Here is a 24,878-nt window from a genome sequence, read left to right as displayed (position 1 = left end):
CTAGTAGTGAAGATGTGCAAATTTTTCCTTTCCAAGAGGATTTATTATATTATCTTTCTTTAATATTACTTGTTTCTGTATGTAGTAGACTATGATCATTGATAACTTTTGACTGACAAGAAGAGGTCGCAGTACCAGAGGTGAACTGGAGAGGATTATTTGGGGAGATTTCCATTATATATGGTATATATACTAAAAATATAATACACCTAAGATACTTTGTAGAACCTGGAAGTGCTGTTAGTGAAAAGTATGCTTGTTACTATAGGTAGTTAGTTTATATTTTCTGCAATAAAAGCACTATATGAACTTTATTACAGTGATCCTTGCTTTTTATACATACTGTATACCTTTCATAACAGGAAAACAGTTATTGAGACCAGCGCCAGACAAAAGAAATCCTTCAGCTTAAGGCACCCAGTGTGCTTCTGATTGATATTCTTGTGGAGGCTAGGACTGATGAACTATCCAAACAGGCTAATTCTAGGTAGGCTGGTTTTCCTGGGCTCACAATAGGCCATCTAGCTGCTCACTCAATCTAGCGTACCCACAGTCTGCCCCCTACAAACCGCTTGTATCTTCGGATAGCTGCTTTTAATCCAAGATCTGTCTGTTTGGCAGGAGATGCAGTTATTGTCCTAGGAAGCAACATTGAAACTTGTAGCCCTGTGTCAAGTTGGAGTGGCCTACAGCACCCATGCGCCCCTCCTCATCACTAGGAATGCCCCTAGAACAATTTCCCCTATTCATCACCTGTGTTAACACTGCACATGGGCTGGATCGTTAAGGCACCTGTGCAGTGTTCAGACAAGTAATGAACAGGAAAAATCCTGCCCGAGGGCATTCCTAGTGATGAGGAGGGATGGAGGGGCAGTTGAATCCTAGGGCATACACACTCTAGGCCAAGCCAATTTGACGCAGGGCTGCAAGTTTAAAAGTTGTTTTTTAGGATAATAACTGCATCACCTGCCAAATGGACCCCAGGACAGATTTGGATTAAAAGCAGCTAATTGAAGGTACAAGTGGTTTGGGGGGGTCAGATTGTGGGTACAGAGTCACTTTAACTGAAAGGGGTGATTAAATGCCCCAGATAGTTTAAGGACCAAGGATGGCCTTTACTCCCAATCTGGCCCCTATTAGCACATGAGCAATATGATATACCTAATTCTTTATTTATTAGTTTATATAGTATAAAACACATATGTCAACAACATGGTTACTAGGACTTTTTCATATACAAATGCAGTATATCCAAGGTGTAGAGCATTGCATGTTTAACTCAATAGCATTACATTTATGTATACATTGTACATGTGTCTGTAATATACAGAATAGGCATATTCAGTATACATTTACAGTAATGTCTTATCTTTGAACATTGCAGGGCATTATCTCTAAATTCTGGGACATATATGCATACATAAGTCAATCAGTCTCTTTTGATAACATGTCCACAGATATTCCTCTACTAGGCCATCATCTTAAAAGCAGGCAAAAAATCCTTTACATGTAAGGGTGCTGCCATTGTAATACATATTGGGAAAGGGTGACTAGTTCTCTTCCACCATTCTGATGTCACAAGATGCGCAGCTCAGCATTTTCTCCCAGCCCGTACTTTGTCTTGTGCTCATGGAAAAGTTTTAGCAAAGAACATTTGTACATGTTGTGATATCTCTCCACAGTCTCTGGGCTTGGCTCCTTTATCTGAGGCACAGTGACTGGTTCTCCAACTAGGGAATATGGAGGAAAAACAAAGGTGAATTGCTACATATTTCCATAACATTAACCTTACTAGACTATGTCAAAGAAATTTAAACATCAGAATTATAATTGGCACAAAAGGGATTATGAATGTTTTTTTTTCCCTCGAAAACACCTTTAACTTCTGTTTAGAACTGGAGCTCGTGAGAATATTGTGACATTACTGCCATAGACCGGTTAGTGACCTTCTACCTAGTTGGGGGCTCATCAGCACAATAAAGGCATATCTTATCACATGGATCTCCTGGATCTACTGGATCTCCTGTAAATTCTCTGTATGGGGTAAAATGCCATTTCTATTAATCACTGCTGTGCTGGTTATATACCCTTATGGGTAGTTTGTAGTGTTATGTGTAATAGCTCTGTGTGGTCTTCTGACTGGATCTTCTTTTAACGGAGAGGAGCACCCCACTTTGACTACTGGCAAAATATCAGCGGAGCATACTAATAGGACTCTGTTCAGTGATAGTGCTGATCACTCAGTTACGGTCAGTTACGGCTTTCAGAGCAGAGCTTCTCAAACTTTTTCTACCAGAGCCAGATCAGTCAGTCAGTGCATCAGGTTACATACAGGGAATAACTGTACTGCACCCGGAACGGGTGAACAAGAAGTCAAACAAATAATTAAACCAATTAACAATACATTTAAATTGTCAGCTAAATCTCACTGTCCCTTCTTTAGATAATAGTGGCAACTTCTTGTAGGGAGTGTCCCTAAGATGCCTGTAGAGGCTTCCTGAAAGATACATTGGTTAATTTCCTAGATGTCTATAACCTGTTCCTAAAATCTCCAAATAACAATGAACCCTCAACTTTCTCTTCTTCTTCTATTGAGCTGTCGTCACCCAGTCTATTTTCATTAGGTATCCATGCTTATCTAAAAACAGATGGAAGGGTGATATATGAAGTTGTTTTCATGTCTGCAGAAAGTTCTCCTGAGATATTGACCCCACCAGTGGGTGATGGTTCCTGCCCTAGGGCACAGGGACTTAAGGGTTAATGGTAAAGGGTAAGGAGTTGTGTTCAGACGGACCAGATCAAGAATCAGACTGACATGACAGGGACAGAATCAGAACCAGAAAACAGTCAGAGCGCAAGCTGTGGTCAAAACCCAAGAACAGTCAGAGCACAAGCTGCAGTCAGAACCAGAGAACAGTCAGAGCACAATCTGTGGTCAGAACCAGAGAACAGTCAGAGCACAAGCTGCGGTCAGAACCAGAGAACAGTCAGAGCACAATCTGTGGTCAGAACCAGAGAACAGTCAGAGCACAAGCTGCGGTCAGAACCTGAGAACAGTCAGAGCACAATCTGTGGTCAGAACCAGAGAACAGTCAGAGCACAATCTGTGGTCAGAACCAGAGAACAGTCAGAGCACAAGCTGCAATCAGAACCAGAGAACAGTCAGAGCACAAGCTGCAGTCAGAACCAAAGAACAGTCAGAGCACAAGCTGCTGTCAGAACCAGAGAACAGTAAGAGCACAAGCTGCGGTCAGAACCAGAGAACAGTCAGAGCACAAGCTGCGGTCAGAACCAGAGAACAGTCAGAGCACAAGCTGCGGTCAGAACCAGAGAACAGTCAGAGCACAAGCTGCGGTCAGAACCAGAGAACAGTCAGAGCACAAGCTGCGGTCAGAACCAGAGAACAGTCAGAGCACAAGCTGCAATCAGAACCAGGGAACAGTCAGAGCACAAGCTGCGGCCAGAACCAGGGAACAGTCAGAGCCCAAGCTGCGGTCAGAACCAGGGAACAGTCAAAGCACAATCTGTGGTCAGAACCAGAGAACAGTCAGAGCACAAGCTACGGTCAGAACCAAGGAACAGTCAGAACACAAGCTGTGGTCAGAAACAGAGAACAGTCAGAGCACAAGCTGCGGTCAGAACCAAGGAACAGTCAGAGCACAAGCTGCGGCCAGAACCAGGGAACAGTCAGAGCCCAAGCTGCGGTCAGAACCAGGGAACAGTCAAAGCACAAGCTGCGGTCAGAACCAGAGAACAGTCAGAGCACAAGCTGCGGTAAGAACCAGAGAACAGTCAGAGCACAAGCTGCGGCCAGAACCAGAGAACAGTCAGAGCACAAGCTGCGGTCAGAACCAGGGAACAGTCAGAGCACAATCTGTGGTCAGAACCAGAGAACAGTCAGAGCACAAGCTGCGGTCAGAACCAGAGAACAGTCAGAGCACAAGCTGTGGTCAGAACCAGAGAACAGTCAGAGCACAAGCTGCAATCAGAACCAGAGAACAGTCAGAGCACAAGCTGCGGTCAGAACCAGAGAACAGTCAGAGCACAAGCTGCGGTCAGAACCAGAGAACAGTCAGAGCACAAGCTGCGGTCAGAACCAGAGAACAGTCAGAGCACAAGCTGCGGTCAGAACCAGAGAACAGTCAGAGCACAAGCTGCGGTCAGAACCAGAGAACAGTCAGAGCACAAGCTGCGGTCAGAGCTGGCAGTCAGAGACCAACATCAGAACTAAGACAGTAAAAATACTAAAGACAAAGCATGGTCAAATGGAGAGGGAATGTCAATAGCAAAATCATAAATTTGAAGCAAAGTCACAGACAGAAAGGATGTCATAGATCCAAGAATCCACTACAGTTTCATCTGAGTGAGGCTCAATAGAAAACCAATTACAGGGGAGGGGGACTGTGGCCAGTGGTCAGAAAGCATGGAACGCTGGCACCAAGCCTGATTGGTCTGGAGTCCCTGCTCTCTGATAACTCTGACAAGTTACCCAATTCTCACCCCAATAAAGTCTGTTTTTATTTTTATCATACAGCCTAGACAATATCTAAAAAAGTTGGATATTCAAAAGAGAAATCATCATTCTTTCTATGACTATATCCATGTTTTCCACATAGCCTTAGGGCTTTATCCAACTTCAGCAGCCGCCGCTAATCAAATGCCAAACATTCGGGTTCGGATGAACTCGAGCATGCTCGAGGTTTGCTCACCTCTAATAGCATCTGGTTAAAAAAAAAAAAACTGCAGGAATTGCAAATAATGACGAGGTTGAGACTTACCCACAGTTGTTATAGGTCTGGAGTATGGGATGAAACCCTTCGATTCAGCTGATGTTAATCCACGACCATAGAAAAAACATGGGGCAAACCCCAAAATCTTCTGAATCTTGCACTGAGCTGCACGAAGAAAACTCCTTTCTGAGAATTGAACTTGGTGGTATAAGTCAGTCTCTCCAAATGAAAAAGAAGGAACCAGGTCTGCCCTATATTAAGACATCAAAACAGAGACAATCTTCAGAGATCTGCCATAGTGGCTATGATAAACTACGGACAGTGAGGCATGGGTAGCACAGACTCACAGGACATTTTTCTTTGTTCTGAGCCGTCACTTTCCCTTTTTCTCTCCATCTGCCCCAAGCCTCCATGATGATTTCTTCCAGCTACAATTCATCTCCTTAGACCCTGCCAGACTAACATCTTACTCTGCACTTCCTTCCTTTTTTCCTACCTATAGGGTCCCATACAGTAGTGATTCTGCAGTAAAGTGAGCACTATGTGGGTTGCCCCTGTATGTAGGATCCCCCATATAGTAATAATATCCCCTTCTATCACCCACCCTATATAGTAGTTATACCCCCTACTGTGCCCCTAATATAGTAATAATGCCCCTGCTGTGCACCCTCCACCCATAGTAATAATGCCCTCTGCTATATACAGCCCCTAACCCACAGTAATAATGCCCCCTGTTTTGTACAACTCCCCACTCACAATAATAATGCCCCCTGCTGTATACAGCCCCCCACCCACAGTAATAATGCCCCCTGTTTTGTACAACCTCCCACCCACAGTAATAACGCCCATTGCTGTGTACAGTCCCCCGACTCATAGTAATAATGCCCCCTGTTGTGCTCCAACATAAAAAAAAACATGCAGGAAAGGAGCAGAACCATCCATCTTCTGGCTCCGGTTTCTGTCAGTCGGACGGATCCTCCAGCAGGCACAATGGCGTCATATCACTGCTGGAGAGATCACCTCCCGGGTGCTCATAGGCTGCCAGCACAAGGTGCCCACAGTGTATGCCACGGAATAGGTCCTACTGGTCTGTTCACCTCCTTATGTTCAGCCCACTCACACTGCAGTGAGCGGGCTAAACATAACAGCAGCGGAACATCCCTAGAAGCTGCACACCTACAGCTTCTAGGGATCCTAAGAGGGGGCCGGGCAGAAACGGTTAGCGGCCCGACTGTTTACCTGTATGGTAAAAGACAGGCAAAGAGTCAACCTCCCTTTTCTTCTCTTGCTTTTTAACCCACCAGATGTATCTTATCATAAAGTTAGGAACAGATCAATGGGAGTTCAACAGCAGGACCACAAAAGGTTTGTTTGTTGTCTGTTACTATGCAAATGCACAGGTCAGCATAAAAGCACAAGAAACATAAGTAACAAAACTAAAGAAAGTTTTTAATTATAGTTCAAAAAAAATCACTGGCAGGCAGGGGATACTGGAAGATTATAAAGAATGTATACTTACCCATCCCTGTGCGCCTGCAGCGATGCCTTACTGATCTCTGACAGCTGCTGGACTCCTGCAGCTCCTGTTGCAATGCCACGTACCTGGTTGATGGATTGCCTGCTCAGCCAATGAGTGACTGGGACACCGATACTGACCACTTGCTGACTGGCCGAGCGGGCAATCTATAACCGGGGATGTGACCTTGCAAAAGCAAGAGCTTTCATGGGTCCAGTTCCTGGTTTTATTAAAATATTGCATTGTGGTATGGTTCAGTACTAACCCATGCTCAAGTGCCAGTCGCACAAAACCTTGTCGTCTACTTAGGATCAGCGTCGTGACTCCAGGTTGACAGGACAATGACTCGGCGGCTCCACCTACTACTATAACAACTGCATTGCCACGTCCCTTCTGTGATAGGGTGTATTCTAAAGATTTTCTATTCACTGGGCACAACCCTAAAAAAGACATAGTCAGGAAATGATATCATTTTACAATATTTAAATATCTATATATGAATGATGTAATGCATTTCTAGTATAAGATGTACCTATGGTCCTATGGTTTTTAAGCATACTATGTAATTACAGTATGCCATATTTATTATATACGGTAATGCCAATAGTATAAAAAGTAGTGGCGAACAGATGGAGCCAACGTACCTCCACTCATCAAGTATTCCCGTAGTATGGGCAACTTAAAATTTCCTGCAAGTGTAGCCAAATGAGGCCGGATTCCAGGGAATTTTTGAGAGAATCCAGTAGATTCTGTGACAAAATTACAAAATGCTCCAATGCATAGAATTCCATGAGGATGTGAACCAATAATGTAATTACGTCCTGCAGGGAGATTGTGTGTCTTCACAAGCTGTGTGGTGGGAATAAAAGATTGAACAACAATGTTAAACACCTAGGACCAAGTTTTATTTATCAGCTGCTGTATGTCCTGCAGGAAGTGGTGTATTCTTTCCAGTCTGACACAGTGCTCTCTGTTGCCACCTCTGTCCATAACAAGAACTGTCCAAAGCAGTAGCAAACCCCCATAGAAAACATCTACTGCTTTGAACAGTTCCTGACATGGACAGAGGATTTCAGAACTTATCAGCTGCTGTATGTCCTGCAGGAAGTGGTATTCTTTCCAGTTTGGAGAACAGGAGAGGTTTTCTATGGTGACTTGCTACTGCTCTGGACAGTTCCTGTCATGGACAGAGATGGCAGCAGAGAGCACTGTGTCAGACTGGAAAGAATACACCACTTCCACATACCACAGCTAATAAGTACTGGAAGGCTTAAGATTTTAAAATCTAAGTAATTGGAAAATCTGTATAACTTTCTGGCACCGGTTGATTTTTGGATGGCACTTTCATTTCAGAAAAAGTTGTTATATTCTATCCATAGTGACAGGTCAGGTCCAAATTTTTAATGAAGATTTTACCTGTATAGGAAAGTAATCCCGAAAATAGTTCCACATAGACCAACTCCGCACCCATTCACTACGTCGACCCCCTAGAGATTAGCAAAGAATATCGGTGTGATAACGGTATCACTGGATGCAGATTGGTGTTGTGTACAATATAGTGTACATGCTGTCAAAATGCACCATATGATGGTGGAGTCAGTGCTTACTGCACATAATGCAGCTCGAGAACTACGGAAACTAAAACATACTTCTTATTAGAACACAAAAATACTTCAAGTTTATTTTTTCTATCCTGTTGAGTAGGATCCAAATGTTATACGACATAGGTCAATTGTAATGGTGCAAGTTGTTGGCCATGCAGTTTTAAACCTTTTTTCTAATCTGTAAAAAAATTGTACCTTTCAACAGCATGCAAAACACAAAATTAACATATGAGTACATACTCATATGTAAGTTAATCCCACATCGGCTGGAGCATACTGTACCTGCTCCTCGCTGCGCTTTCTTCAGGGCAGCGCACTGATTGGCTGAGCGCGGGGCAGGTACAGCTGCAAGTATGTATTCTCATAGAAAATACAAGGCAATGGATCCGCTGCAAATCCGTTATGTGTGAATTTAGCATTATGCTGGAATCACACACAGCAGGTTTTTTTTTTTTTTTTAAACTGCCATTGCAGTTTTTGTGCCAAAGCCAGATGTGGATTTAAAGTAACACTGTCACCCCTTTTTTCCATTATGACTTTTCAACACAGGTGTAAAGGATAAATTTAGCAGTTTTCATACCTTATTTTAAATCATACATCATGGTGCTTGTTCCAGTAAAAAGTGATCTTTCATCATCTGTGGATTGTGCTACCTGGGCGGGGCTTCACGGCTAAAGCGCAAATTAGCCCCGCCTACATAGACAACATAAGTCCCACCCCTGTGACGTAATCGGCACATAGGCCCCGTCCCCCTCAACGGCCATTCTAACACTTTTCTATCATAAACAGGGTTCTTTTTTTTTAGCAATTTGGCTGCAGAATCTCCCCAGTAAGGACCAAATGCAGCACTGTACATGGTCCAACCATCAGACAATGTGCGTAGGTTTATGTCATACTGTTTACCTGTTTCTGGTGTTTTCCAGTCGAATAGGACCCAGCTGAAGTACATGGCAGATATTGGCCAGAGATGTGTGAAGAAGAGAAAAATAAATACCCCAAGAGCCATCAATCCTGGTGGAGGAGAACATAGGACATGGTTTTCTAACTAATAATATATATGTAGGTCAAAGTTTCTAACCTCTAGTACAGTATCTCATTAGGTATTCAGGATTTCATTTTAATGTATGTCTATTCTAAAGCAGGCTTCTTGTAAATGCCCTATTACATGGTGTGATAATCTGCCATATCAGGCCAATTCAGCAAATTATTGCTCCATGTAATAAAGACAATGATCAGCTGATGAAACGATCAGCGGATGAAACAATCATCGTGTGATCGTTGTTATTTATTCCAGCCTAAAAATCATTGGATGGCGGGCCCGCATCACCAAGTACATGTATACACATACATGTTTATGCCCCCTAGTGTCCTTCTAGCTTCTGCCCTCTGTCCGCAGCTGCTACTGGAACTTCTAAACCGGTCTCTAAACTGACAGGCCACTCAGCCAATCACTGGCCATGGCACTGCCTGGTCTCGGACAGTGTTTGGCTGAGTGGCCTGTCACTTCAGAGACCAGGTAGAGGGCAGAAATGAGAAAGACGTCAGATAGCATGGAGAGGTATATATAAGGTTTATTATTTTACAGTATGGCAAGGGCTGCACAGACATCGATACGATGCTGCACAATTATGGAGCCGTGTAATAGGCTTAGTGAGCGAGTGCTGATCTAGCAGATTGGTGATTGCTTACATTAGTGGTAATATGGCCCTAAACCGTAACCCCCTGCCGGCATAGATCTCTGTTCCCACTGTCTGTTAATTGAACATGTTTTTTGCTGTATGTTCTGTAGATAATCCGCCTTTTCATACACATCGCTTTTGAATTAATGCTTTTAAACAAATAATAGTTATGAGTATGTTGTATATTGATACTTTCTCTTTCTCCTATACCAGTGTTTCATATATATGGCTCCATATATTAATCATTGGTAAAGGTGTATGGGAGAAGAATAGCTAAGTCTAGTGTCCTTATTCTCCTGAACTATCCAAACTGCCCTATATTATTATTATTATTATTATTAATCAAGTAATTGTTTGTGACTTTTTAATATTCAATACTTTATTCAATACTTGGCATAAATATCCACAAGGCACAAACAGGGTTTAAAAAATTCCGCAAATCATCATACATTGCCTGACAATATGATAAATCTGGCACATTAAATATTGGCATAAGGGATACAGTGCAAGCTAGTAAAGTAAAACATATAACGCATTTCTCCCATAATTTGTGCTTTTTCTGTTGTACTCCAAATCACCAAACTTACCCATCAATAAGAATGAAAATAACCATTGTATAATACTGAACAACTGCATACATGATCGGAGCTGCTGTTGGGGTGGTGTGGTGGCAGCGGACAGAGACTGTAGAGCGGAGCGCAGTGTCAGTCTGCTCCCTAAAATGTAGAAAGATTTCAGGATCACTTTTAACAGAATACTTTTATATAGTTTATGTGATTAGCTTTCATACATAGGTAAAGAGCCCCTTCCTACTTCATCATCTATAAATTGCTACTGTCTAACAAACGTATGCAGAAAGGTAAGAAAGACGCAACTGTTAGCCCATAGACAATATCTTACAAAGCTTTGTTTAGACAAATGTATCCATTTGTAGTGTTCTGTGTTCCCATTAGCACACTGGCAACCAACATGATCGCCGGCTGTTCACGGTTCTCACGGCAGACTTATGAATAGAGATAATCAAACAACGGTAATTTTCAGATTTGTTTGAACTCGAACCTTTGGCATTTTATTCCGCTGCCTTCCCGTTCCATGGGGAAGGTGGAGATAGCCCGAGTACAGCCTGGAAACAGGGCTATAGCCTTTTACCTAGGCTGTATCCCTGTTTTCCAGGTGGTACTTTGGCTGTCTCCATCTTCCCCACGGAACTGGAAGGCAGCGGGATCATATGCCTGAAAATTACCGCTGTTCGATCATCTCTACTTATGAATTCCCCATGCATGCCATGTACAAGCCATGCCTCCAACTGGCATAATGCAGTGCAGTACAATGATAGTGCAGTGTATTACATGAGTGACCAGAAGATCAAAGGTTCAAGTTCAAACATTTTAAAAAATTTCCCTTTTTTTTTTATATAAAAAGTTAAATATATTGATATTACTATGTCTGAAATGAACTGAACTATAAAATTACAGTGGTACCTTGGTTTAAGAGTAACTTGGTTTAAAAAGCTTTTTGGTTTAAGAGCGCACTGTTCCCTGTACTGGGTGGGAGGGGGAGTGGGGGAGGGGCATGTTCTGCATAGCGGGGTCTACAGCACTGTACTTTGACCCAGGAAGTCTCCCTCACCTTCCAAATCATAGCAGATCCACTTCAGGCTGGGGCTTGTAATAGGGGACAGGACTGTGGAGGTAATCTCTTCCCAGACAGAGAGTGCTGCTACTCTGTGCCCACATCTGTCCTGCTCACTCATTCATGATCCCTGCAGTCTCTGTCAGCCCTTGTGTTTCCCATCCTCTCCATTACTGTACAGTAATTTATAATATCACATATACTGCTGTTTCTGAATGTTTGTTTCATCTGTTTTACATGTTATTCAGAATATAAAATCATTATTTTTGGGGTGTGGACCCAATTGTCTGCATATCAGTGATTTCTTATGGGAAAATTTGCTTTGGTTTAAGAGTGGATTTGGATTACAAGCGAGGTCCCGGAACGAATTATGCTCGTAATCCAAGGCACCACTGTATGTCATTATTTATCCCACACAGTCAATGTTGAAAAAAATGAATTGCTGTATTTTGTTGATCCACCATTGATTAAGAAAAAAGTTATCAAAAAGTCATACACACCTGAAAAAAACAACAGTAATAAAAACGAAAAATTTTCCCCAAAAATCCAGAGTCCCTCACATAGCTTCATTAAGAGGAAAAAAAATTAGAATTTGCAGACTTTTTTTTTTATTGTGTGCCAAACTAGTAAAGTAGTAAAACTTTAAGGGGTATTCTCATCTCTACTAATAATAGTTTAGTGTAAATGCAGGTAACAAACAACAAGAAATTGTTCATTATTCCTTTGGCGCTGACACCAGAATCATAGTTAATCGTCCACTGTAATTCCACATTTGTTCACTAATCATTCAGTGTAATGTTGCGTTTACACAGAGAGATTTATCTGTCAGATCTTTGAAGCCAAAACCAGGAGCAGACTATAAACAGAGAACAGGTCATAAAGGAAAGACTGAGATTTCTCCTGTTTTCAAATCCTTCCTCGCTTTAACTTAAAAAATCTGTCAGATAAATCTGCCTGTGTAAACGCACCATTATTCCACATTCTTCCTTTGTTTGCTAGAATTAAATGGAGTAAACGCTCATAGTAATAATCTTAACTATCAACTATTGTTTTTTTTTTTCCCCCAAATATTTTTATTAGATTTTTCAAATTTTATCTATAACAATACAGTTACATATCAAAGGAAGACATAAATAGGATACAATATAGTAAGTTTGAAAACAATTTTGCTATAAAGAACAATAGAATCTAAAGAACAAAAATTAATGCTCTACAGGATCGAAAGAAATGTAGATAAAGAATCTCTATCTTTAATATAATTAAGGAACTCTGAGTACTCCTAGGGTGCCCTTTGCCTCCGCCGTCTGATACCAAACAGTATAACAAAAGTGTTTCATAACAGCTTCCCTCTCCTCCTGCGACATAACCTTTATGAGAAAAAATTTCCATTTTTTAATGAAATTTTTTGTGGAAACATCTTTGTTGCGAATTGCATCCAGCATTTCCCAATGAAGAGTTTCTTTAAGCGAGGTTGTTAGCTCAGAAATAGTGGGAAGTGTGTCAGAGATCCAGTGGTTTAGTAAGCCTTTTAAAGGGGTTGTCCGGCGATAAAAAATTATTCACAGAATAACACACATTACAAAGTTATACAACTTTGTAATGTATGTTATGTCTGTGAATGGCCCCCTTCCCCGTGTTTCCCCCCACCCACGCTAGACCCGGAAGTGTGGTGCATTATACTCACCGCATGTCGTGTCGTCCACGGTCTCCGATCGTCAGCAGTGACGTCTTCTTCGGGAGCTTGGCGGATCTTCCCGAGTGCCGGCCACCCTCTGCAGCGTCATCCGAAGCTCAGCCGCGATTGGCTGAGCATAACTGTGCTCAGCCAATCGCGGCTGAGCGGCTGATGACGCGGCCACGTCATCAGCTGCTCAGCCGCGATTGGCTGAGCACAGTTATGCTCAGCCAATCGCGGCTGAGCTTCGGATGACGCTGCAGAGGGCGGCCGGCACTCGGGAAGATCCGCCAAGCTCCCGAAGAAGACGTCACTGCTGACGATCGGAGACCGTGGTCGGCACGCGACAGGTAATGTATAGCGCACCACACTTCCGGGTACACGGGTGGGGGTGGTGGGACACGGGGAAGGGGGCCATTCACAGACATAACATACATTACAAAGTTGTATAACTTTGTAATGTGTGTTATTCTGTGAATAATTTTTTATCGCCGGACAACCCCTTTAAGGCCAATAACAGAGTAAGATGAATACATTTTGAGGCTATAGGTTTTTCAGAGGGATCTCCATCCCCGGCCACCACAACATGAAAAACATAACTGAGTAGAGTTAGAGGTATGAATTCATTCCATGTATTCTGAATAAAGGTTTGTACTAATTGCCAGTATGTCTGAATTTGAGAACAAGACCAAACACAGTGTAATAAATCTGCGCTAGGTTCTTTACATTTTGGACAATATGTCAAGAAATCCTCTGGCATGGTGGAGTAAGAAAAGTTAAAAGCGTAAATTGCCTTATGGAGTAGCCGGAAGTGGATTTCCCTCAATTTCACACTGGGAGTGGCTGCAGTAACATATCGGATGCTATTTAGCAATTTTTGTTCCAAATTATCTGTTTGTATTTCTGCAGCCCATTTCCGGAGAAAAGGGGGAGGAGATTTGTGTAAGGAATCAACACATATCCTACGGTATATTTGTGAAAGAGATAAGGTGGGAGAAGAATTGGAGCATAGAAAATCAAAATCATTAGTTTTTTCTGCCGTCGCACAAGATTTAACTCTATTAATAGCAAAAGAACACAGTTGTTCAAATAAAACCTGGTGATGGGGAGGGATATCATACATGTCTCTAAATTTTTCCCAAGATAACAACTCTCCTTTATCTGAGTCCAGTAAGTTACTTAAGTGAGTGATTTGTTTTTGTTTCCATACCATATAGTCAGGATTGATGTTACCATGTAGAAAGAGGGGATTGTCCCATAATGGGAAAAACCTAGAAAGACTAAATGGGAGTTTATACAATTTTCTTAAAGCTTTCCATGTGGCAACGGTATCAGCTATAATAACATTGTGTTTTAAATGTGAGGGTAGTTCTGAAATAGAGAAGTGAAGAAGCGAAGCCAAAGGTTAAGGAGAAGAAAGAGCAGACTCCAAGGAATAATTAGAAAAGAAAGAAGTACCGTTAATCCAGTCTCTGATGTGTCTGAAAATGGAGGCCAAATTATAGAATCTGATATTAGGTAATTGAGCACCACCTTTATGTTTGGGGAGGCTGAGAGTATCATATGCTATTCTTGGTCGTTTTGACCTCCAAATAAATTTGGTAAAGGCTGATCTGAGTCGAGAAATATCCTTATGTTTTAGCAGTAAGGGGATCATTTGTAAGGGATACAATAATTTAGCAAATGACATCATCTTAATAAGATGAATACGGCCTAAGATTGAAAGGGGTAAATTTTTCCACCTTTCAAGTTCTTGTTCTATTTTTTGGAAGATTGGGATATAATTTAATGAGTAGAGAGAAGAAGGGGTATGTCCAATTTTAATTCCTAAATATAAAAGGTGTTGTTTTGCTATACCTATACCTTCAGGGTATATCAACTATTAACATATCAACTATCAACTATAACATATTGTTATGTGTAATATGGTGAACAATTTCAGGTTAAACTATTTAGTTTGCGATTAAAAATTGCTTCTCCTGTTAAAAATTGCTTCTTCTAATAAGACCCTTATTTCCTAGGTTACCAACCACGTCTCTGCTCTAAAAGCAGTAATATGGGTGGTGTATGCATAGTTATATACACATTATATTAAAAAGAAAAATCCTATATTTTTTAAGTAGCAAAATAAAACAAAATATATACATAAATTATGTCTCACAGTGATCATACTGACCCACTGCTCTCCATGATACTTGAAAAAAATGGCAAACATTACATTTAAGGTGATGGGAAGCTGGCAGTCATATTCATGTCATATACATGCCAAGAGTGACTTACCTCGCAGATCTTTGGAATATGCAGCTATGATTGTTTTCATGGCCCCCAATGTTAAGGGTATCCTACTCGTCACGTTTGGTGAATTCTTAGTCTAGGCTGGAAGCTGCCATCCATGTGCCTGAATGGAGATGAAGCTGCATTTGACATCCTAGTCAGGAAGATTCCAAACTGTGTCAAGAGGGATTCATGCCTGATATTAGACGTGACTTAAAGCATCATCACATGAAAATGAAGTGCAAGTTAGTAGATATTATGAGCACCTGTAGTATGTCACCCTCTACATTGTACAGTGGAATATTCCACCGTGTGATGAAACTTCACTGTCCTTGGTCCAGGGTTAGCTGGACACAGTTCAAAACAAATTTAAGCCCTTATCAGTGTATGTCCCAGAGGAAACCCAATGGGAGGGGGCACTGACTAGGCCTCCTGCAAATAACAGTTTTGGTTTTGTGGTTAGCAAAACCCAGGATCTGTAGGGCATGGAAAGCCCACGGAGTATCCTCCAAGTGTCACCAGCAATCATGGACTGTGCAGTGGGCATAGAAGTCTGCCTCAATCCCTCCAAAGAGCCCAGCCCTCAATCTAAACCATCCTATTTTGTTGGTTTTCTGTCTGAGCCCAAGGCAAATGCACAGACCGTTAAACCATGGTCATGTTCATTGACCTATAGGATAGAATGGCTCCACAGCTGCAGACAGTATATGGACTAGATGGGTGACCTAATTCACAGCTGTTCTATAGTCTATAGTGAAAAATAAGAAGGAAGCCTTAATTTACCTCTCAGGAACAGTGAGTATCACCTTGAGTATGTCCACTAGGCCAAACTACTCCAAAACTATGGCCAAGGGGATCCGTGCCCTAGGTCTGTGACGCTTATCTGTTCCTCCTTTCCGCCCTCGTTGTCATTACAAGTACAAAAAGTGACCTAATTCACAGCTGTTCTACAGGCTATAATTTACCTGTACACCCATATCTTTCTCTACCAGTGACTCTTCCACGTTAACCCCCCAGTTAACTGCCCCTTTAAAGAGAATGTACCATCAGAATATGACCTATTATTTTAATGTTTTTATGTTAAGCATTATTTTAAAGAATCGTTGGTGACATTTTCTTTCTAATTTTCCATGTTGCTGTCTATATTATAAAATAATCCTGAAATCTTCAGTTTTCGTTCTCACCACTGGGGCTAAACTTAAGCTGAGACTTCCTGTTCTGTCTGTGGTGATAAGAGGCGGCTGCTGTAAAGTGATCTGTACAGCATTGCAGGGATATGTGACATGGATCCAGCTCCAGCTAGTGCGGTAAAAAAAATCCAAATTTATTCAAAAAACATGATTAAAATTACATGGACGTCCACATGGGGAAAGAACCGACGCGTTTCAGAGCCTAAGCTCCTTAGTCATGGCTGGCTTCCACAGACTACATGTCATTATTTATAGCCATTAGTGATTAGAGCACCTGGGGCTTGGTACCACCCATAAAGGGGTTGTAACCACAGCCTCATTACAAAAACAATCAGGGGAAAATTGCCCAGACAATGAACATAAAGAATAAACATTATATAGTAACAAGAGATGTAAACAAATTAGTAAATATAGGCTAGATAATTTTTCATATTCAGGCCTCTTGGATTGCGGGTATCCAGTTCAAGTATCCAAAACGCCTCTCTCAGATGTAGCTGCCTAATCCAGTCTCCGCCTCTTGTGGGAGCTTGAACTTTCTCTATACCACATACCGAAAGGGAAGATATATCTCCTGCATGACAGTTCACAAAATGTTTGGTAAGACCGGAGAAGGATCTACTGGAGAGGAGTCTGGAGGCCGCAGAGACATCCGAGATGTGTTCAGCGAGGCGTTTTTTCAACTTCCTGGAGGTTCATCCGACATATTGGAGTAAGCATTTCGTACACTCTGCAAGGTAAATCACATGTTTAGTGTCAGTTAATAAACTATTTTATCCCAAACCTCTTACAATTAGCAGTGGATCTAAACGTTTAGATCATGTTTTTTGAATAAATTTGGATTTTTTTAGCTGGATCTAGCTGGAGCTGGATCCACTTTGCTTTTTTGCACATTGCATCCGTAGTCTTGGATGGGAGTCGGCCCATCTACATCCGTGCTCCACCGAGGGTTTGGTACATACAGGTCTAAGGATTTGGGTGAGCTGAATATGTTTCTGCCTTATTGTTTCTTCTAAAGGGATATGTGACACCAGTTGTCAATACAAGACAATAGCAGCTCCCTGTGCAGGGGTGGACAAAGACTGCAGAGGGCCCCTGTGCAAAAGATGTGTTTGGGCCCCCATAACCCATTCATTTCTCCACCTTTCTGCCTTGAAGTTCCTGGTTTCTCGGGAGAGCCCTACAGCTCCAGTGTGTGCAGGCCCCAGTGTTGGACTGGGGTACCTGTGGCCAACCAATAGAACTGATCATGGGGGCCAACCAATAGAACTGAACCTGTCAGAAGCAACATGCAGACCTTGTCCCATCTTGCACTGATGTATCTGTGACCACAGCTGCCTGAATAACAATAACTACAACTCTCAGGATGCCTTACACTTATAAAGCTCTCAGAGAATGCTGGGAATTGTAGTTTCAACCCCTTGAGTTGTCTACTCATTTGTACTTCAAATTCCAGCACATTCTGAGGGCTGCAGACTGCAGTAAGTGCTGGGAGTTGTAGTGTTCAAAGCTGTTGTACTTGGAGGGCCCTGGGTGCATTATACACTGGATGCTGTGTGGGAGATTAGAATATAACAAATGGGCCCTTAATCACTGTTGGGGCACAGGTGGGGTACATGAACTGTTTGTGGCTGCACAGGTGGGATACATGTACTGTATGTGGCAGCACAGGTGGGGTATATGAACTGTTTGTGGCTGCACAGGTGGGATACATGCACTGTATGTGGCTGCTTAGGGGGGAGATGAAAAAGAAAAACAACCATGCTGCAGGGGAGAGGGGGGGCACAGATATTGGCTAAAAAGGCATAAACTTACAATAAAACTTACAGCACCAGAGAGGGTGTGTGTGTGTGCTCTGTGCTTTCTCTTACACAGTCCACCCTCTATCCTACAACTTCCAGCAGCCTGACAGACACACTGACAATAATCACTCACTGTCAGAGCTGCTGCTGTTGCTCCTCTTTACAGTCCTGTACCTGGCAGCCATAACCCTGCAGGATCCCTCCAGCCCCTGTCACCACATCCTGTACCTGGCAGCCATAACCCTGCAGGATCCCTCCAGCCCCTGTCACCACATCCTGTACCTGGCAGCCATAACCCTGCAGGATCCCTCCAGCCCCTGTCACCACATCCTGTACCTGGCAGCCATAACCCTGCAGGATCCCTCCAGCCCCTGTCATCACACTCCTGTACCTGGCAGCCATAACCCTGCAGGATCCCACCAGCCCCTGTCATCACATCCTGTACCTGGCAGCCATAACCCTGCAGGATCCCTCCAGCCCCTGTCATCACATCCTGTACCTGGCAGCCATAACCCTGCAGGATCCCTCCAGCCCCGGTCATCACATGCTCTCTGTCCTCTCCTCCTTACACAAGGTATGCCGGACAGTGGAGTACAGGAGGGGCTGTCAGCAGCAGCGTGCAGGAGTAGAGGAGAACCAGCCCCGACCGGGCACAGCATCCAGTCACTAAAGGGGCCCCACAGGAGCATGGGGCCCCGCATTTCCCGGGTATTGATGCCACCTAAGGGGCCCACTGCAGCCATGCTGAGCTGACACTTTAGAGTCTAAGGGCCCTATTCCACAGTAACGATAATCGGCTGGATCGGCCCAATTTGGCCGATTATCGTTTGGTGAAATAGAGAGAATGATCGGCTGATCGTTCATTTAGGGCCAGACCTAAAATCATCGTTCCCCCACCGCGCATCGCTACGGTTGAATAGGGGTCCGTGGCGGGCGACCGACGATTTGACAGGCTGCAGCATCATACATTACCTGTCAGGTCTTCTCCGGGCTGTCTTCATCCCCGGGTCCCGCGCTCTCTATCTTCAGAATGGCCGGTCAGCTGACGGAGCGCTCAGCCAATCACAGGCCGGGACCGCCGCGGCCTGTGATTGGCTGAGTTTTGGCCGGTCAGCTGACTGGCCATTCTGAAGATAGAGCGCGCGGGACCCGGGGATGAAGACAGAGCGGAGAAGACCTGACAGGTAATGTATGATGCTGCAAGGGCTGCAAGGACATCGGTAATGATGTCCTTGCAGCCCTCGCTCAACGATCATCGGGCCGTGGAATAGGCCCAGTAAACGAGCGGCGATCTAGCAGATCGCTGCTAGTTTACATCGTTGATCGGGCCCTCCTCGGCCCGTGGAATAGGACCATAAGCCTGGCAGGCCCCTCTATTGGCCTGGGCCCCTGTGCAGCTGAACAGGCTGCACAAGTGATAGGTCCGCTTCCGTCCCTGTGGAATGACCTTTTCAAAGATCACAGAGCGCGCTCAGTAATGTTTCACATTCATCTCAGGGGACAGACTCTTTATTATTGTCTCGTCTGTGGGATCCCCCAGTTTCTGCAGCTGCAGCTCTCACTTCTGGTCCTCTCTCTGAAGTAAAAGGCTGCTCAGCCAATCACTGGCCTCTTGCTGTTCTGTCTCAGCCATTGATTGGGACCAAAAGCAGAAGCTGCATCTGTGGTGACTGGGGAATGCCACACACAATGCTGTAGCACACCAGGGGAGCCTGGACAGGTAAGTAATAACTTTAACCCCTTAAGGACAGAGCCAATTTCGATTTTTGCATTTTCGTTTTTTCCTCCTTGTGCTTAAAAGGCCATAGCACTTGCATTTTTCCACCTAGAAACCCACATGAGACCTTATTTTTTGCATCACTAATTGTACTTTGCAATGACAGGCAGAATTTTTGCATAAAGTACACTGTGAATCCAGTAAAAAAATAAATGTATGGTAGAATTGAAAAAAAAAACGCATTTTGTTTATTTGGGGGAAATGTGTTTTTACGCTATTCGCCCTGGGGTAAAACTGACTTGTTATATATGTTCCTCAAGTCGTTACGATTAAAACGATATGTAACATGTATAACTTATATTGTATCTGATGGCCTGTAAAAAATTCAAACCATTGTCAACAAATATACGTCACTTAAAACCGCTCCGTTCCCATGCTTATAGCGCTTTTATCCTTTGATCTATGGGGCTGTGTGAGGTGTCATTTTTTGCGCCATGATGTGATCTTTCTATCGGTACCTTGATTGCGCATATACGACTTTTTGATCGCTTTTTATTACAATTTTTCTGGATTTGATGCGACCAAAAATGCGCAATTTTGCACTTTGGGATTTTTTTGCGCTGACGCCGTTTACCGTGCGAGATCAGGAATGTGATTAATTAATAGTTCGGGCAATTACGCACGTGGCAATAGCAAATATGTTTGTTTATTTATTTATTTACTTTTATTTATAACCTGGGAAAAGGGGGGTGATTCTGACTTTTATTAGGGGAGGGGGCTTTTTACTATTAACAACATTTTTTTTTTAACTTTTACACTTATACTAGAAGCCCCCCTAGGGGACTTCTAGTATAAGTGCTTTGATCTCTCATAGAGATCTCTGCAGCAGAGATATGCTGCAGAGATCCATGAGATAGGCACTCATTTACTTCCGGCTGCTGCAGCCGGAAGTAAACGAGTGCCGAGCAGGGGACGGCGCCATCTTGGAGCGGTCCCCGGCCGGCTTCAGTTACGGAGATCGCTCCTCCGGGATAACATCCCGGAGGAGCGATTTCCTCCACTAGACACCAGGGAAGTGCTGCGTCCGGTAATCGGATGCAGCTGTCATGTTTGACAGCTGCATCTGATTACTGTATTAGCGGGCACGGCGATCGGACCGTGCCCACTAATACCGGCGGTCCCGGGCTATAAGCGGCACCCGGGACCGCCGCGGTTCAGAGCGGGGTCGCCGCGCGGCCCCGCTCTGAACGTCCTTAACGGCATCAGGGCGTAAATATACGCCCTATGTTGTTAAGGGGTTAATATTTTCTACACAATCATCAGCCATCGGCTTCGCTACCTATTACATGAAGCAATGCATGGTCTGTGGCTGATGATTTTTAAACTTGCCACTTGATCATTGTCTTTATTACACAGAGCAATATTGTTCTGATATGACCTATTATTGCTCTGTGTGTTAGAGCCCTTAGTGTGATTCAAGTAGTAAATTTTATTGTACACAAAAACACCACTTAGGCTGCCTTCACACCACCTCTTCTTTTAGTAAAAACGCCAAGAAAAACGTGACTTTTTTTTTTTTTTATGCAAAAACGCCTACGGCCAGATGCTAGCTGGGAGTCGATTGACATTGCTCAGCCGCTGATTACAAGAAGACGGGGGTTTGACCGGGGTGTGTGTGTCCGGAACGAAGCACAGTATGGCTCACAGGGGGTGCATTCGGGTCGGCATTTTGACCTGAGCATGGACTTTAGCATGTTTGGGGAAAAATGCCGAACCAAAAACAGTCCAAGCTTACAAAAAGTCACTCACACATAAAGTCAAAAATGCCACAAATAATGCAACCGCATGAAAAAAAAACACCATGCACCACATTGCCGTTTTTTGTTGCCTTTTTTTTGGGGTGGGTGTGTGTTGTGTGAGAGCACCCTTAGCAGTATTGCAATATTTTGGGTTAACTACTATTCACCAGGCTAAAGTCAGGCATAGACACAAGTGGTATATAACACTGATATTAATGGTTATTTAAAGGACAACTCCGGCCAAAACTATTTTTTAATATGTTATTACTTTCGGAAAGTTAGACAAATTTCTAATGTACATTAATTATGGGAAATGCACATATAGGGCTATTTCCCTTAATTTAGTAGATCAGGGAGACTTCAGATTCTCTAAAATGAGTACCATTGACTTCTATATATAGTGCGCCCCTGCTGGACACTCCATTGAAATTACAATGGATGTGTATGTAAATGTAATACAGTATACAGTGTTTTTGATTGAATACATTTATGGAATACTTTGGGGAGCAAGTGTCCTTGCTCCCCAAAGTATTCCATAAATGTAATCAATCAGTACATAACAGTAAGCACGCCGCCACCGAACGCCCACCGAACCGCCGCTCTGGACTACGCTCAACTACTACTCTCATCAGAGAGAGTAGTAGCTGGGTAATATCGCCGCTGCTGCTGATGGGCGCAGGGGGAGCCGCTCATCACTCTGCAGCTCTCATCCCCCTCCTCCCTCCTCCTCCGGCCAAACTTTACTCTATGTGATTGCTGAATCCCCGTCGGCGCCGCTCTCCGATCACACGTGTCGGCCGGGGACACCAGGAAGCACCGGGAGCCGGCACGTATTATCGGAGATTGGCACCGGCGGGGATTCAGCGATCACATAGAGTAAAGTTTGGCCGGAGGAGGAGGGAGGAGGGGGATGAGAGCTGCAGAGTGATGAGCGGCTCCCCCTGCGCCCATCAGCAGCAGCGGCGATATTACCCAGCTACTACTCTCTCTGATGAGAGTAGTAGTTGAGTGTAGTCCAGAGCGGCTGTTCGGCGGGCGTTCGGTGGCGGCGTGCTTACTGTTATGTACTGATTGATTACATTCATGGAATACTTTGGGGAGCAAGGACACTTTCTCCCCAAAGTATTCCATAAATGTATTCAATCAAAAACACTGTATACTGTATTACATGTACATACACATCCATTGTAATTTCAATGGAGTGTCCAGCAGGGTGCACTATATATAGAAGTCAATGGTACTCATTGACTTCTATATATAGTGCACCCCTGCAGGCGATCCATTGTAATTACACCCCCGGTTTGTGACTTCATCTCTTTTTAGAGAATCTGAAGTCTCCCTGATCTACTAAATTAAGGGAAATAGCCCTATATGTGCATTTCCCATAATTAATGTACATTAGAAATTTGTCTAACTTTCCGTAAGTAATAACATATTAAAAAATAGTTTTGGCCGGACTTCTCCTTTAACCCCTTCATGTCAGCAATCTGTATATATACATTCCTACTGCACATACTTTCTACTGCACGCAGCAGTCCCTCACACATAAACAGCCCCTCAATCAGTGTCCCAGGAGCCCAGCATTATGACAGGCAGCTGCCTGTCATAATTCCCTTAAATGCTGTGATGCACAGCGATCGCAGCACTTAAGGTAGCCAGTGACAGGACAAGATCGCTTGTACTGATGGGTGGGGGTAACCTCTCAGGCAGGCTCTATTCATAGATCACCGATAAAACTGATCTATGCCATGCTATGGCATAGCATAGATCAGTACATGCAGTCTAATGATTTACTGTAAAAAAAAAAAAATGCAAAAAAAAAAAAATTAACAAATAAAAGTTTTAAATATAAAAAAGTATAAAAAAAACCCTTATAAACCCCCCAAATAAAAGTTTAAAATACCACCTTGCCCATTATAAAAATCAAAATATGTTAAATAAATAAATAAATACACATATTATATATCGTAGTGTGCGGAAATCTATAAAAATTGCGGAGATCTATTAAAGTATTACATTATTGTTCCCACAGGGTGAATGTTGTAATTGGAAGAAACACAAACATTGCTGATTTTTTAAAAAATTATATATCAGAAAAATTTTTATAAAAAGCGATCAAAATTTTATTTTACACCAATATGATATTAATAAAAAACTAGCGATCATGGTGCAAAAAATGACTCCTCAACCAGCCCTGTAGGTGGAAAAATAAAAGCACTATGGCACTTAGAAGGCGAGGAGGAACATTGCATTAATTTGGCCCGGACATTCCTGCATCAATGGGCTTGGTCATTAAGGGGTTAATGATTTTATTGATGCAAACAACAGAAACAGTTCAGTTTTTAACAGGGACGTTATTGTTTAGGATTTTTTTTGTGTGTACAGATACTGCTGATGATTAACAGAATACTTGGCAAAATAATAAGCTGTGTGTGCTCCAGGGTTACCAAGCAGCTTGTGGAAGAGAAGCTCAAAGCAAAAGGGGTAGGAAGTGTTACACAAGAAACTATTGGTTGATCTGTAGTCACCCACCTGACCTATGAACCATGCAGCAAAATACACATATGTTCAGAGCTTCATTACAAAATCAATGTGACAACATGCTGGATCCTGTTAATCTATAGCCATTCCATTATAAAGGCTGGGGTTCCAAACTAAAAAAAAATTTCAATACAGTCCAATAGCTGTCTCTATGATGTCAGGTGCCGTAAGGCGGATTATAACATTTTACCGACTGATTAAGGATCAGCTACATATTGTATAGGCTAGAGGATACAAGTTGTGCAATAAAAGAGCAATGCCAGTTTGCCATGTCTGGAATACCTCCTCTGTATGCCCCAAATGTGGTTTTTAAGAAATTTAATATATGCAATTTCCCATGACGATTGGAGATAAGGCATCATTTTCTTTGGTCTGATTTAGATGTAGGTAACTGCTTAGTTACGTTTTAGAAAAATACTCCAAGGTCTAGATACTGTTGTTGCAGATTTGTTATTGTGTCCCCTGGTGTTTTTTATTGCCTTTTAGAACGTCCATCCAAGGTGTCCAGTACCAGTAGCTCAGTCTGACACCAGCAACTTGATATTTTTTAAATAAAGCAAACAATAAATGTAAGGGTCTTTTCACATGTTTTTGCAGTGTTCAGTGGAGAGGGATATATAACAATTCTGAGATCTTGCAGTTTTCATTCTCACCATTGGGGCTAAAACTAAGCTGAGACTTCCTAATATGTATGTAGAGATAAGAGGAGGCTGCTCTAAGGT

General features: G+C 42.9%; 1 protein-coding gene across 1 annotated transcript; it reads right to left on the bottom strand.

Annotated features, from left to right (window-relative positions):
- Positions 1-997: 997 nt before the first annotated feature.
- Positions 998-15,255, bottom strand: LOC138802872 (diacylglycerol O-acyltransferase 2-like). The gene is made up of 8 exons (XM_069986586.1): positions 15,117-15,255; positions 10,117-10,245; positions 8,754-8,861; positions 7,663-7,733; positions 6,891-7,095; positions 6,512-6,686; positions 4,779-4,981; positions 998-1,730 (listed from the first exon to the last, which is right to left on the bottom strand). The coding sequence occupies exons 1-8, from the start codon at positions 15,154-15,156 to the stop codon at positions 1,576-1,578; spliced, it is 1,086 nt and encodes a 361-aa protein (XP_069842687.1). The 5' UTR covers positions 15,157-15,255; the 3' UTR covers positions 998-1,575.
- Positions 15,256-24,878: the final 9,623 nt, after the last annotated feature.

This window comes from Dendropsophus ebraccatus, chromosome 10, assembly GCF_027789765.1.
Source record: "Dendropsophus ebraccatus isolate aDenEbr1 chromosome 10, aDenEbr1.pat, whole genome shotgun sequence".
Lineage (NCBI taxonomy): Eukaryota > Metazoa > Chordata > Amphibia > Anura > Hylidae > Dendropsophus > Dendropsophus ebraccatus.
This window is presented reverse-complemented; position numbering and strand designations above follow the sequence as displayed.

What these genes read in the sequence shown, in the direction of transcription:
- LOC138802872 (XM_069986586.1), bottom strand. Translation starts at nt 15,156, where the DNA reads ATGAAAACAATCATAGCTGCATATTCCAAAGATCTGCGAG. An exon ending in ATATTCCAAAGATCTGCGAG is followed by an intron (nt 10,246 to 15,116) that starts GTAAGTCACTCT and finishes TCTACATTTTAG; the next exon opens with GGAGCAGACTGACACTGCGC. An exon ending in GGAATACTTGATGAGTGGAG is followed by an intron (nt 6,687 to 6,890) that starts GTACGTTGGCTC and finishes TGTCTTTTTTAG; the next exon opens with GGTTGTGCCCAGTGAATAGA.